The 12,974-nt window shown below is 33.1% G+C and overlaps 2 protein-coding genes across 2 annotated transcripts; both read left to right on the top strand.

Annotated features, from left to right (window-relative positions):
• The first annotated feature begins 1,493 nt into the window (after positions 1 to 1,493).
• Positions 1,494 to 6,417, top strand: LOC114165102 (Polyketide cyclase/dehydrase and lipid transport superfamily protein). The gene is made up of 6 exons (XM_028049758.2): positions 1,494 to 1,811; positions 2,889 to 3,033; positions 3,574 to 3,834; positions 4,710 to 4,791; positions 5,581 to 5,777; positions 6,059 to 6,417. Exons 1-6 carry the CDS (start codon positions 1,591 to 1,593, stop codon positions 6,320 to 6,322), a joined length of 1,170 nt encoding a protein of 389 aa, XP_027905559.2. The 5' UTR covers positions 1,494 to 1,590; the 3' UTR covers positions 6,323 to 6,417.
• A 2,206-nt stretch (positions 6,418 to 8,623) lies between these two features.
• On the top strand, positions 8,624 to 12,677 carry LOC114165673 (protein STRUBBELIG-RECEPTOR FAMILY 5-like). The gene is made up of 16 exons (XM_085668340.1): positions 8,624 to 8,889; positions 8,981 to 9,113; positions 9,197 to 9,268; positions 9,361 to 9,426; positions 9,584 to 9,655; positions 9,736 to 9,807; positions 10,038 to 10,109; positions 10,188 to 10,253; positions 10,330 to 10,395; positions 10,480 to 10,778; positions 10,850 to 11,121; positions 11,216 to 11,484; positions 11,650 to 11,770; positions 11,856 to 11,992; positions 12,071 to 12,227; positions 12,335 to 12,677. Exons 1-16 carry the CDS (start codon positions 8,799 to 8,801, stop codon positions 12,425 to 12,427), a joined length of 2,058 nt encoding a protein of 685 aa, XP_085524466.1. The 5' UTR covers positions 8,624 to 8,798; the 3' UTR covers positions 12,428 to 12,677.
• The last annotated feature ends 297 nt before the right edge of the window (positions 12,678 to 12,974 follow it).

Here is a 12,974-nt window from a genome sequence, read left to right as displayed (position 1 = left end):
CTATATTCACTTGATGCTTGCTAGTGCATAAGGATGCGTTACATGGAACACAAGGCATGGTTGAATCGTGTTTAGTGTAGGACGATCTAGAACATTGTTTCATTTTTAGCTTGGTTTGAGTGTTGCATCTCCTATAGAAGAGAGTTTTGTAGTTTTGTTTAGTAATTTAATTGAGTTCGTTTTGAATTTTGGAGAAACTTGTGAACTCTTGTATCCTCTGTTATTAAATCTTCTATAGAATTTCTAGAATTTTAAGTGATAAGTTCTCTTATCCCACTTAATTTGAATTGTGTTGACATGTTCTTTAATTCATCTTCACCCATCTATTTTTATTTTGCGTTCCTTTATTTGTCTTTAAATTCCATTGCATATGCCATAAAAGAAACTCATGACTTATTCCTTCATGTAAATATGGGTATGAAGCCCATTTTAAACTATACTATAATTTCGAGAAAAAAGAAATTTAATTCCATGGCTTCGTACTTATTGAATTTAATTCAATTATTATATAAGGTGGTATTTAGTGGAAAATATCACTTTCATATTTATTGATTTTCTTCAATAATAACAACAATATCAACAAATACGATAATAATACGTATGAGTATAAAACAGGAAAGACTGATTCAACTCAACATACTGAAATATAAAAAAAATGTTGGTCTAACTCAGTCTAAATAAATGAATTGTAATATTTCAGATTCAACTTCATTTCATAAACCATTTTGGACCAATTTAATAAAATTAAAAGTATATTTTTAAAATCTATGTTACATGTTTAAAACTAATTTTTATTTTTAGATAAACAACTTATATATAAATTATAGTTATGTTTTAATAAATTAATATATTTATTTATTGGGCCACTAATTTATAATTAATTCAACCTAAATCTATATATGGTATACTTTTTATACATTTTTATCTTAATCGATCCAATATTTTAAAAAACGGCGATAATCCTAATAATGTATCTGAAGTTAAAACAAATTAAAAATATAATTAGCCTTAAAGAATTAAGCGTTTAATAACTATATAGTCCTAAGCCTGAGTCCTAAACTTAGTAACGTCAACTTAATGACCAAAATGATTAAGACAAAAAATTTAAGTTCAATATATTGTGTATATATATTGTAAAACTCAAACAAACTAATATATTAACGATGAAGTAATTTAATGAATCCATTTTCACAAATAATTGTAATATAGATATAAATTTGAAGATCATATTAGCATGTTTTAGTATTTCATTATATATATTAATAAATAATTCAAACATTATATGAGCATTTATGAATTTAAATATCACGCATCGAAAAAGAAATTGAATGATAAAGATACTATTAAATATTCAAAATTGTATATTTGATTAATTGAGAAGAATGCATCCTTTTCAAGAATTTTATGTGATACATAGAAATTTGTGATTATTAACGTGGTGCACTATTTTCCGTTTTTATTTTATTTAATTTTAAATAACATAAGAAAGTTAGAGGTGCTGGGAATGAGAAGGAAAAGGGATAGACGAAATTGAATGCGGTGAAGAGTACGAGAGAATTGAGTGAACGAGTGAAAGAGTGGAAAAAGGATATGAATGCTGCGAACACGATCATGACGTTGACGACGACGATGAGTGTGTTCACCATCTATGCCTATGGCGTTTGGGGCCTCCTTACGTCTGTTGTTCTGTTTCTTGTTATGTTATTTCTTTGGCAGCGGAACAGATTTTTCTTCGCTCCATCGTCCCCGTCTCCGCGTTCCACTCCGTCCGCTTCATCTTTCAACACCGATTCTATCATTTCAACCCCCAGGTCTCTATTCCACCTCCGTCTTTTTTGTTAAATAAGTTCACTATTTCAATTCCAACTCTAATTTCCTTTTCTTTTCTTTTTTTATTATTCTTGTATGCTTTTGTTGTGTTTTGATCTTCTCATTTTTCACTTCTCACTTCGAATTGTTTGGCATAAGCTCTTCATGGAAAGGAAGAAAGAAAACAAGATTAACCTAGGTTACTTGAGTTGAGTCTAGTCATCGACGAAAGGAAGAAACGATCTCGCTAAAAATGACTACGATATCATACATATCTAGCGAGACCTGTACACATAAGCTGGGAGGGAGTGTTAAGATTATATTAATATTACGTGTGATATGCTGAGATTAAGATTGAGATTATGATTTATCTAAGCCATTGAGAATATGATTTTGTTAGAACATTTCTGGTAAAATTTTCCTTTTATTACCTGCACATACTTACGCTATAATTGCTTGCTGATCATGTGATAAATACACATATATATTAATTTTAGGAGCCCTCTCTACAATATTTTCATATAATTGATTGGCTGAGAGGCTCACTCCCTAGCATGTTTTCACAACGATATTTGTTACTTGTCTGTTTTACAAAGAATCATTCGAGGTCAAAAGTAACATTCTAATTGTAAATCAGAAGCATTTGATAGTCTAATACTTTATTCTCTTGTAAGCTTTTCGAATCTTAACTGAGGTGCGATTTAAAAACTGAATTTGGATCTGAAAAAATGTTTCAGCACCAAAGATGGTTTGATGATTGATTCTGTAACACTCACCAAGATAATAATTACGTAAAAGAAGTATTCAAAACATTAAGCACATAGAAGTCACTTAGTAAATTCAGCAGTTAATTTTTTTTTTTGTAATTAAGTGATATGACTTTGTATATATTATATGAAAACAGTTCCCTTTAGTTTACATTCAGTTCACCACTTTAAAGCAAGGATTTTCCAAGCATACATCCCAAACACCTAATACTTTGAGTCATATTCATAGTTCCTTTTTGACGTTTTTTACTAGTGAGTCAGGTGTGTGATAAGATGATTTGACGATGTGGAATTTTTTGTTTACTCTTGCAGAACCTCAAATTTTGTGACATATGCTGATTTGAAATTTTTAATGGAGATTTTGGATGAGAAGCTCAATGAGAATGATAAGTGGGAGGATGTCCTGGATAGAAGAAACCATCATTTGTGCTACAGTGTGAAATGCTTCAAGCCTAAGGTTAATGCTCTTATTCATTTTTAACTGGATTGCAGACTTGAATCTATCATGGTACTTTCTAGGAAAGTTAACACGTAACTTCTTTGTTTTAATTATAATAAAATGTTGCTTTCATAATTGTAGGGGACCTGTTGTCGACGTTCATGTAGCCTTTAATTGTTATATAGTTGATAAAGCATCTCTGTATTTTTCCCTTTCCTCTGTTACATGTTGTGCAGGAATGCCGAGGTACAGACACAAATGCAGAGTCAAACCATCCTCCGGTTCACTTTGTCCTCTAATTAGCATATTCTTCTATAGATCAGTTGGAACTAATTGAGTCTAAGTGAAGGGAAAGTGGAATTTTAGTTGATAGTTTTTCGTGCCCTGTTCATTTTTCTGTTAAATGATAAATAATAATGTCAGGAGGTTACATCTAGTTTTTGTTCTGTTCTTTCCGTGTATATAATCTTAATTTAGTAACTGCTATATGCATATGAAAACAGAATGGTTTTGGAATTATCTATAAACTACATAGTTGTTTCTTCGATGATGTTGCAGAATGGTCCCCTGAGATATTTGAGCAAGACTGTCTTCAATGATATTTCATCTGAGGTGCTGAGAAACTTCTACATGGATAATGATTACAGAAAGCAGTGGGATAAAACAGTGATTGAGCATAATCAACTGCAGGTAGACAAATCTGATGGTACTGAAGTTGGTCATACAATTAAAAAGTTCCCTCTTTTGACGCCTAGAGAATATGTACTAGCTTGGAAGTTGTGGCAGGGGAGTGATAAAACATTTTACTGTTTTATGAAGGTAATGCACCAATTTTGGTTTTTAATATGATAGTAACGTGAATGATTGCTTTTTACTACTGTGTTAATGAACATTGCATCCCGTGAATTGTGATTACTGTTAATGCCCATGTATTTGTGAACTGTGATTGAGTAATATATGAATGTTGATGCGGCTCCCTTGCTCTCTTTACTCACCTTTTCCCCCTATCATTTAAGAGGAGGTAGCTATGTAGGAATGAGGAAAAAATAATGATCAAGTTCGTAGAAAATATATTGGTCAAGAAATTAGAGATCCAGATTATAACTTCAAAGACAATATTGTTCACATGTAAAACTATCCACTGGTAATTATGAATATTTTCACTGTTTTTTCCTTCTACAAATTTGGAGATTTATTTACTGGGATTCGTGCACTACATACTTGCATATTGCACAATAAAATGTGGTTTCTCGTTATTCAATTAAATAGAAGTATTTTCCCATTGCAAGTCTAGCATACTTGATTAGGGGGAACTTTCGTATGCCTTGTTACTATGGGAAAAGAGGTCAGCATGTGTGATGCATCCCTATTCTCCACTCCTTTGACGTATCTGTTCATAATCTTCCTGTTGATATCTTACGGATGGTGTGTATTTAGACACATGCAGAATTCTTTCTCGAACTTATACATTTTGTTAATGATAGTTCCTAGGGAAATACAGTGACAAACAAAGCGTATTGAAATTGACAGAAAATACAACCTCTGTTTGTGAAAGAATATATAATTGTGAGATTTCTTGCTAATGTATTTGAGGAGGCATACAAAGAATTGTTTTTATTCTTTTTATAGAAAACTGTAGTTGTTTTTTCAATGCAATGACTACGTTTTTCATTTTTGATCATGAACCATGTTAGGAATGTGAGCATCCCTTGGTACCACGGCAGAGAAAATATGTACGCGTGGAGTTTTTTAGATCTGGCTGGCAAATAAGAGAAGGTAGTGTCTGGACATATTCTACTTTCTAAGTTGCCTAGATTCATTGTAACTTAAGAATTAGAGTTAGAATTTATTTGCCTAATTTTGTGTATTAATTTTATAAGTAATTATTGTCTACATAAATTGTTAGGTTGAGTATTTTTTCACTCAAGCAATTTACTCAAATGCCCCAAATTATTTTCGCCTTACCTAAATTCTGTGGAGTATAATTGTTGTAATTAATAGAATTTAATTTGCATCCTTAATTAGCCTACACATATTCTTAGGCTCTTGATAACTGAAAAGTTTTTCTTTCAAGGTCGTGAAAGATTATATATATATATATATATATATATATATATATATTATCTTTTAGTTTACTCCTTTCAAATCTTTCTAGTTTTCAAGTTGCTATCAACTCTGAAGTACTAACTTTGACATGGACACTAACACTTACACTGACAAGTAGAGGTGGAAACACAGGCCAAGCTTTGGGTGGCCTGAGTTAACCCCTGCTTTAGCAATCCTGAGCCAACCTAGGCTGTCAGACCTAAGCCCGACTTGTTTACCAATATAAACTCTTCTTTAAAGCTTTAGCATGACCTGCTTGAAACTCTGAACTGGCCTAAAAGCCTATTTATGTGACTATTCTATATCTGCATAATATGTATTTGGAATTTGTTCTGTCAGATCTTTCTTTGCATTTGCATCCAGTAGTACTCATGTGCTCCATTTAAACATATATCTCATTGCCTCTACAATCTTGCAATGAAAGGACTTTTTTTTTTACTGGCATTTGAATAATTACAGTAGCTGGTAGCAATGCCTGCGAGATCACAATGTTTCATCAAGAAGATGCTGGTTTAAATATGGAGATGGCTAAGCTGGCTTTTCGCAAGGGCATATGGAGCTATGTATGCAAGATGGATGATGCACTTCGAAGATACTCTGCTATAAACTATCATTTATCAAGTTCAGTTAACACTTCACTTAATTTAATGCAGAAGGTTAGTGCTGCTAGTTTCACATATAATCATTTAACTTGCATTTTAATGTCTTTTTCTTATTAGAGTTGAAAGTTGTGGTTCCTCTAACTCCCAATAAGGCTGTTTCTTGGATAAACCTGCATTAGTAACTGAGAAGTCGTGATTGAAATTTATTGAAAATATAGAACCAGCTGGCGATGGCCATGTAAATGAAAATATAGAACCACCTGACCTCATGGTTAAGGTATGGAATCCAAAGTAGGCAAATGTTGGTGACTAAATAGTCCCTTCCTTGTGTGCAGGTACCTGCTTACTTGGACAGTGTTAGGAGTAACATATCTCGAGCACATCCTACCGTCTTCGATGATCAAGTTAATGCTGAATCTCAAAAGCAGGTGATCCAGAGAAGGCCATCTAGAAAGTTTCTAGCCAATAGTTTGCTGCTTCTAGGGGGTGCTACTGCTCTATGCCTTTCTCGTGGTCACTCTAGCCTAGGTGCTAAAGTTGCCATAGCATACGTTTTAACAAAATTTAGCAAGCGTGGTGCTAGATCAAACCAAAGTTGAATGTAAGTGTTTTTTTTTTTTTTTTTAATTTAAGATTAGTCTCCTTGTAATACTGAATAATCAACCTTGATAATGTTAATAATCCTTATGTTGTATATGATTTAGACATTCATACTTGCATAATCTATTGCGATATATTTACTTGTTTATTAATATCATGTTGGGGGTTTTTTGTTCAAATAAAACCATAATTAATTTAGTCGAAAGCTTGGAAGTGACTGTTGAGGCTAAGCTACTTTATTAAATTAAAAATATTTAGTAAAATAATTTATTAAATTGGCGTATGTAAAATTATACAAAAGGATGAGTATATATTATATATCATTGTTAATATCTTATTTAGTATAATATTAGAAAATGCAAAAAGTGTACTTTGTGCAAAAGATGAAAATTGGTAGAATCACTAGGTTGTCCACTACTTCGAGATCATCGGATTACGACTTTTGCTAAAGAACCTGAGATTAGTGGGCCTCTTACGTATATGAATTATCTGGGAAGGTCCAATCATCTTCTAACCGTGTTTGGGGGTCTTTCTTTCTACACCTCCATAGACTATATCAAATGACTATTTTATCCTCATCTTTCCCAATCCCTGTAACAGTGACATCTTCTTCCTCAATATGAGATGTTCTCCCCGCTTTTCCTCCATATTTCATATTCTTCCTCCAATTTTCTCACACACAGTGCGTGCAACATTATCTCCCTTCAAATTCTAGTCCATTACAAGAGTGTTGCCAAGGGAACCCCAAGCGGAGGTGATGATTGTGACCCAAGCAAATCCGGAAATACCTTTCGGAACAGTAATTCTAGAATATAAAATAATATATTTTGAAATTATCCAAATTCTTTTTAGAACATGTTTTGAAATTATTTTTGTTTTAAATTTGGAAATATTTTTGGAATAATATTTTCATAATATAATTTTTTTCAAAATACTCGTTTCGGGTTTTTTATATCTTTTAGATTGACATCTGAATCCAAAATACCTTCTAGAATATTCAATTTAAAAAATATTGAAAAAGAAGAGATATAAAGATTTTTATTATAATTTTAATGAGAAGTAATTTGGAAATTTCAAGTGTTATGGGCGTCCAGGAAGGTTCACCCGTGTTTACCAAAGCCCACACTTATCTCCTTCTTCTCACCCTTCACATTTATTTTTTTCATTTTGTATTTTTGAGTGTACAATTGGAAATATATATTTTTTATTTTAATTTCTGATTGTATTATTTAAAATAAAAAATTTTCTATTCTGGATTATTCAATCTAGAATGTAAAATAAAAAATGTATAATTTTAAATATAAAATTTGTATTATGGATTTTGAAATATATTTTTTATTTTACGTTTCAGATTGTATAATTTAAAATAAGAATTTAACATTTATAAATATTTTGAATTATGTATTTCAGAATTGAAAATGAAAAAAAAAAAGAATTTTAAAGTATATGAAGGTGCATGAAGAAATTATGGAGGTCAGAAAGAAACGCCCTCATGATCAATAGCTGTTCTTCATGGTTTATTAAGGTGTTTATTGATTTGTCGAGCTTGTTCCAAGTAGTGAAAGGTCGTGCCAAGATATCGATGGATATAACAATGGTATGGTCAGGTGTTGAGGACATCTTAGTACTATGTAGTATAAAAACAATTAGATGAATTTTAAGAAAATGTAACAAGTTACTGCAATATTTTGTTTTATAAATGCTATGAATAAGACCAAACAAGTTTTAGAACTGTTGAAAAAAAAATTGTTAAAATAATGTGTCAAATATAACTTAAATTTAGAGATTCTTTTATCTTGATGTCATGGTTTTTATAATTCATTAATAATTTATAACCTCTTATGGTTAACACTTTAGTTATTCGTTGTTATACATTTTGTATTTATGTAATTCATTATCAACAATATTTTCAAAGTAGTAAACTAAACAATCATTTTAAAATACTATTTATTTCACGGGCTAGTAAGTTTATATTTTCTCAGTTTTAATTATATTTAGATATTTATTATTTTTAAAGTTAATATTCCATGTTAATATTTTATGATTATTCCTATTAAACAATACAATGAAACAGGAAAATTATAATTATGTTTTTTCTATAATTTTTGAGTGGAGGGTTGGTGGTTTGAAATTGTTAATTGTTGTTGAGTGTATTCTGAAGGTCGATAGTGAGTTGTGTTAGTTTCTTACAGTTTTGGTTTTGGTCGTACGATAAGGCAGAGTTAACAAAAAAATGAAGATGAAACAAATAGAATATAATGAGCAAAAAGAGTGCGCTACCAGGCATTTTTAGGCGTGCAATTCAACCCCATTTCCTTCTTCCTTCTAAATTGAGGCATTGGAACAAAAGGACATTGAAATCCTGTTGTGTTGGTATGGAGGGAATGCTACTTTTTGTTTCATGTTGGATCAAGAACAAAAGATAAACACCCCCTTGCTCGTTTTCCTGTGTTCTGCATTCCATTGTGCTAGAAAATGCACCACAACCTTAACCTTGCAAGGTTGTGGCTTGCTTTGCTTGCGGTCTCAACCACCTCAGTTCATTGCAAAACCTCCTCTGAAGATGGTATTACCTTCATATTCATTCATTCATTCATTCATTCTTCTCCTTTACAATTCAAATTCTTATGCCTAATAATGATGAAACAATTTTGCAGTCTCAGCCCTTAATGTGATGTATTCCAGCTTAAATTCCCCTTCAAAGCTAAGTGGCTGGAAATCAAGTGGAGGTGATCCTTGTGGTGATTCCTGGGAAGGAATCAAATGCTCAGGCTCTTCTGTCACAGAAATGTAATATAGATTATGTTTCTTTTCGTGTATCCATCTATGCATATGCATACGCAAATTCATCAAATACTTGTTGGATTCCACAGAAAATTGTCAGGCATGGGACTTACTGGATCAATGGGCTACCAGTTGGCCAGCTTATCATCAGTAACCTACTTGTGAGGCCCAAATCTTCAAATCCACACTTTCTTTCTTTTTATTAATTAGAGAACATTACTTAAATGTCATTCATTAATTTCTCTTAGTACAGTGATTTGAGCAACAACAACCTCAAGGGTGAAATACCGTATCAACTTCCTCCAAAAGCTCGCAATATGTAAGTCAAAGCAAAAACAATTCACTTGCATAAAATTGTGCTAAATGAATCCTTCATTACTACCTCTTTACTCCAGAAATATAACCCTTCTGGTTGCACCTAATAAGTCAACATTTTGGGATGACTGGTATCATAATTCTGTTTTGTGGTCATGCAGAGATCTTTCGAAGAATGGCTTCTCGGGAAGTATGCCTTATTCATTTTCTCAGATGAATGGCCTCACAAGCCTGTAAGCAAAAGTGTCTCTCTATTTTTATTCAAAAATTTTGTTAGAATTTGTGTTTGGTTCTCAACATGTTATGCATGCAGAAATCTTGCACATAATCAGCTCCAAAACCAGTTGGGAGATATATTTGGAAAGCTCGGTAAACTCAAACAACTGTAAGTGAGAACGTTCAACCAGGTTTTTAGTGTCAAGATCTGTACTTTAATGCTATTGCTGATTTTGGAATTTAACTTGCTTAAGGTAGAAGGTATTATTTAGAACTCATTAAGTTTGCATTTGAAACTCGATTACTTAAGTTTTCTTATTTGGCCTTTTAGTATATGATTATCTGGTTTTCTTAAAACATGAAAATTCTATTAACAGAATATCATCGGATAACATGTAGGGATGTATCATTCAATTCTCTATCAGGAGACCTACCGCAGAGTCTCAAATCGCTCAAAAGCCTCAAGAAGTTGTAAGAATGCCCTCATTATCACTGTCAAAGGAACAATACACACATATTCACTGCGAACATCTTTTTCTCCTTATACAGGCACCTTCAAAACAACCAATTCACTGGTTCAATAACTGTTCTGGCCAAACTTCCACTTGAAGATTTGTAAGTTCTTCCTATTGCTCTTGGGAGAGAAGCGTTGAATAATGATACATTAACTTTGCTGTTTTAATTTTAACAGGAACATCGAAAACAACAAATTTACCGGTTCGGTTCCTGAGGAGTTGAAGAAAGTAAATAAATTGCGGTAAGTATTTTTGGACACTGAGTTATTGAAGGATGCAAGTGAGGTTGAGGTTGTTTCTCTAACTTTGAGTTGTTAATTGGAAAGAACTGGAGGAAACTCATTGTCAAAGGGACAAGGATCTCCTTCTCGTCCTGGTACTCCCTCTACCAACCAATCCATGAAAAAGAAAGAAAAATCCGTTATTAGTGGAGTAGCTATAGCAGGCATTGTTATTGGCGTACTGGCAGTAATTATAATTCTTCTTGCTCTTTGCAAAAGAAAGTCATCGAAACCTTCTTCACACTTTATCGATGAAGAGAAGCATAGCCAGGGTAGCTCTTCTTTTGTCACATCTCAGGAGTTACCAAAAGATTCGGGTGCTAACGTCAACAAAGAATCCAAAGGTGACCTTTTTCTACTTGTTCACGTATTAAATTTTTGGAACACATAATTTCATTTGTGACATTGGTGACAGGATTTAACTCGGTGGATTCTACTTCCATTGACGTAAAGACTTTGCAAAAATCTCCGTCAATTGGTGTCAGGTCGTCGGTCTCCGATTGTGTGCAATCCTTTAATGACAATGAGTTTGCAAATCGTATGAATGCAAGAAGAAGTACATCAATCCGTGTTACTACTTTTTCACTGGCAGAGTTGTACTCGGCTACTGCTAATTTTACTTCAGCTCGAGTTCTTGGTGAAGGATCCATAGGATGTGTTTATCGGGCTAAATATTCTGATGGAAAGGTACTCCGAATGTCTTTCCAATGAAGATGCAGCAGATGCATATAAGACACCTATGTCCATGCTCTTTAATTAATTAATACATGTTTTGTACCAGGTATTGGCCGTAAAAAAAATCAACCCTTCGCTTCTCCATGATGCTCCCTCTGAGGAATTCTCGCAGATTGTTTCAACCCTCACCAAACTTCACCACCCAAATATTGTTGAGCTTGTTGGTTATTGTTCGGAGAAGGAGCATGTGCTAATATATGATTATTTTAGAAATGGCTCTCTCCATGGCTATTTACACTTAGCAGACGACTTCAGCAATCCACTCACTTGGAACACAAGAATCAGAATTGCGTTGGGAACCGCTCGGGCTATCGAGTTAGTCTATATCTCCCATATAGTACCTGTATACTGAAATATCTTGTGTTGACCATATGAACTACATATTCCTTCATACATTTTCCATTAAAATCCAGATTATACGTCAATTTGGTTATTACTACATCAAAGCTGGTGTTTATTTTCTGAATATGCCTTTTTCAGGTACCTGCATGATATATGTTCTCCTCCTTTATTGCACAAGAATATTAAGTCCTCGAATATTTTGCTTGACAATGATCTGAACCCTCGTCTCTCAGACAATGGTTTCGCATCCTTTCACCAGGTTTGTTTAGTCCTTAATTATATTATATTATATATCGAAAGTTACAGAACTTGGTCCTTATAAGATGAGTGTTATTTGTTGGTAGCGTACTAGCCAAAATCTTGGGACGGGATATAATGCACCAGAGTGCACAAAACCTTCAGCTTTTACACAGAAGAGTGATGTATACAGCTTTGGGGTAGTGATGCTGGAACTTCTGTCAGGTCGAATGGCTTTCGACAGGTGGGTGCTTACTGCTTAGTTACATAACTGTGTCTAAGAAGTGATGAATGCAATTAATGTGGTGTTTCTTTGGTTCAGTTCAAAGCCAAAAGCAGAACAATGTCTGGTTCATTGGGCAACCCCACTTCTTCGCGACATTGACGCGGTGGAGAAAATAGTTGACCCTGCCTTGAGGGGGCTTTACCCTCCTAAGTCACTCTTCCGATTTGCTGATATCATCGCTCTCTCTGTTCAGGTCACTCATATCATACATACTCTACAATATATATATATATATATATGCATCCATCACTCTCTTCATGAGAATTGATTGTGATATTCAGCTTCATTTCTTTGTTTCAGACTGAGCCTGAATTTCGGCCACCTGTGTCAGAGTTAGTTCAGGGTTTAACGCGATTGGTTCAACATTCAAGTATGAGGGAGGATTTTGAGTGAAGCTGAGACTTGTCATCCATAGATAGATTTACTCTAATTTTTGTAGAAATTATATGTCACTCCAGTGTTGTGTTGGACAAGAAAACTAGTTGTAGCTTCGACAACAAAATCTTGTGTTGTGCATTATTTATCTCAAGTTTTAGTTTAGTCGTCTTCTCTTTTTTCTTTTCTGCTTAATTTCTTTTTCCATCTTCTTTTTATGGTATTGTATTGCACCAAGTGCCGATAGCCGAAATAAAAATATAACCAGACTGGAACTTTAATTTTCTTTATTATGTTGGCCACTTACGTAATACTCCACTTGTAAAATTGACTCGTCCCTGAAAAATAGTAATTTAGTTCAAAATTTAGAACTTTCATATTTAATTATTAAAGTTAATAAGAAGAATTGAACCAATATTTCAATTTTTACCGTTAAGCATGTATTATAATAACAAACAAACTATAAATGTTAGGAGAAAAAATCTAAAACATTAATTTGAGATCACTGTAATATATATACAGAATACCTGTGATGTTCTCAACAAGTAAAAATTAATATTGTTTA

The sequence above is a fragment of the Vigna unguiculata genome, chromosome 10 (genome assembly GCF_037176805.1).
Source record: "Vigna unguiculata cultivar grain cowpea cultivar isolate G323 ecotype 2 chromosome 10, ASM3717680v1, whole genome shotgun sequence".
Lineage (NCBI taxonomy): Eukaryota > Viridiplantae > Streptophyta > Magnoliopsida > Fabales > Fabaceae > Vigna > Vigna unguiculata.
The sequence above is the reverse complement of the archived record's forward strand: the minus strand, read 5'-3'. Positions and strand labels throughout refer to the sequence as shown.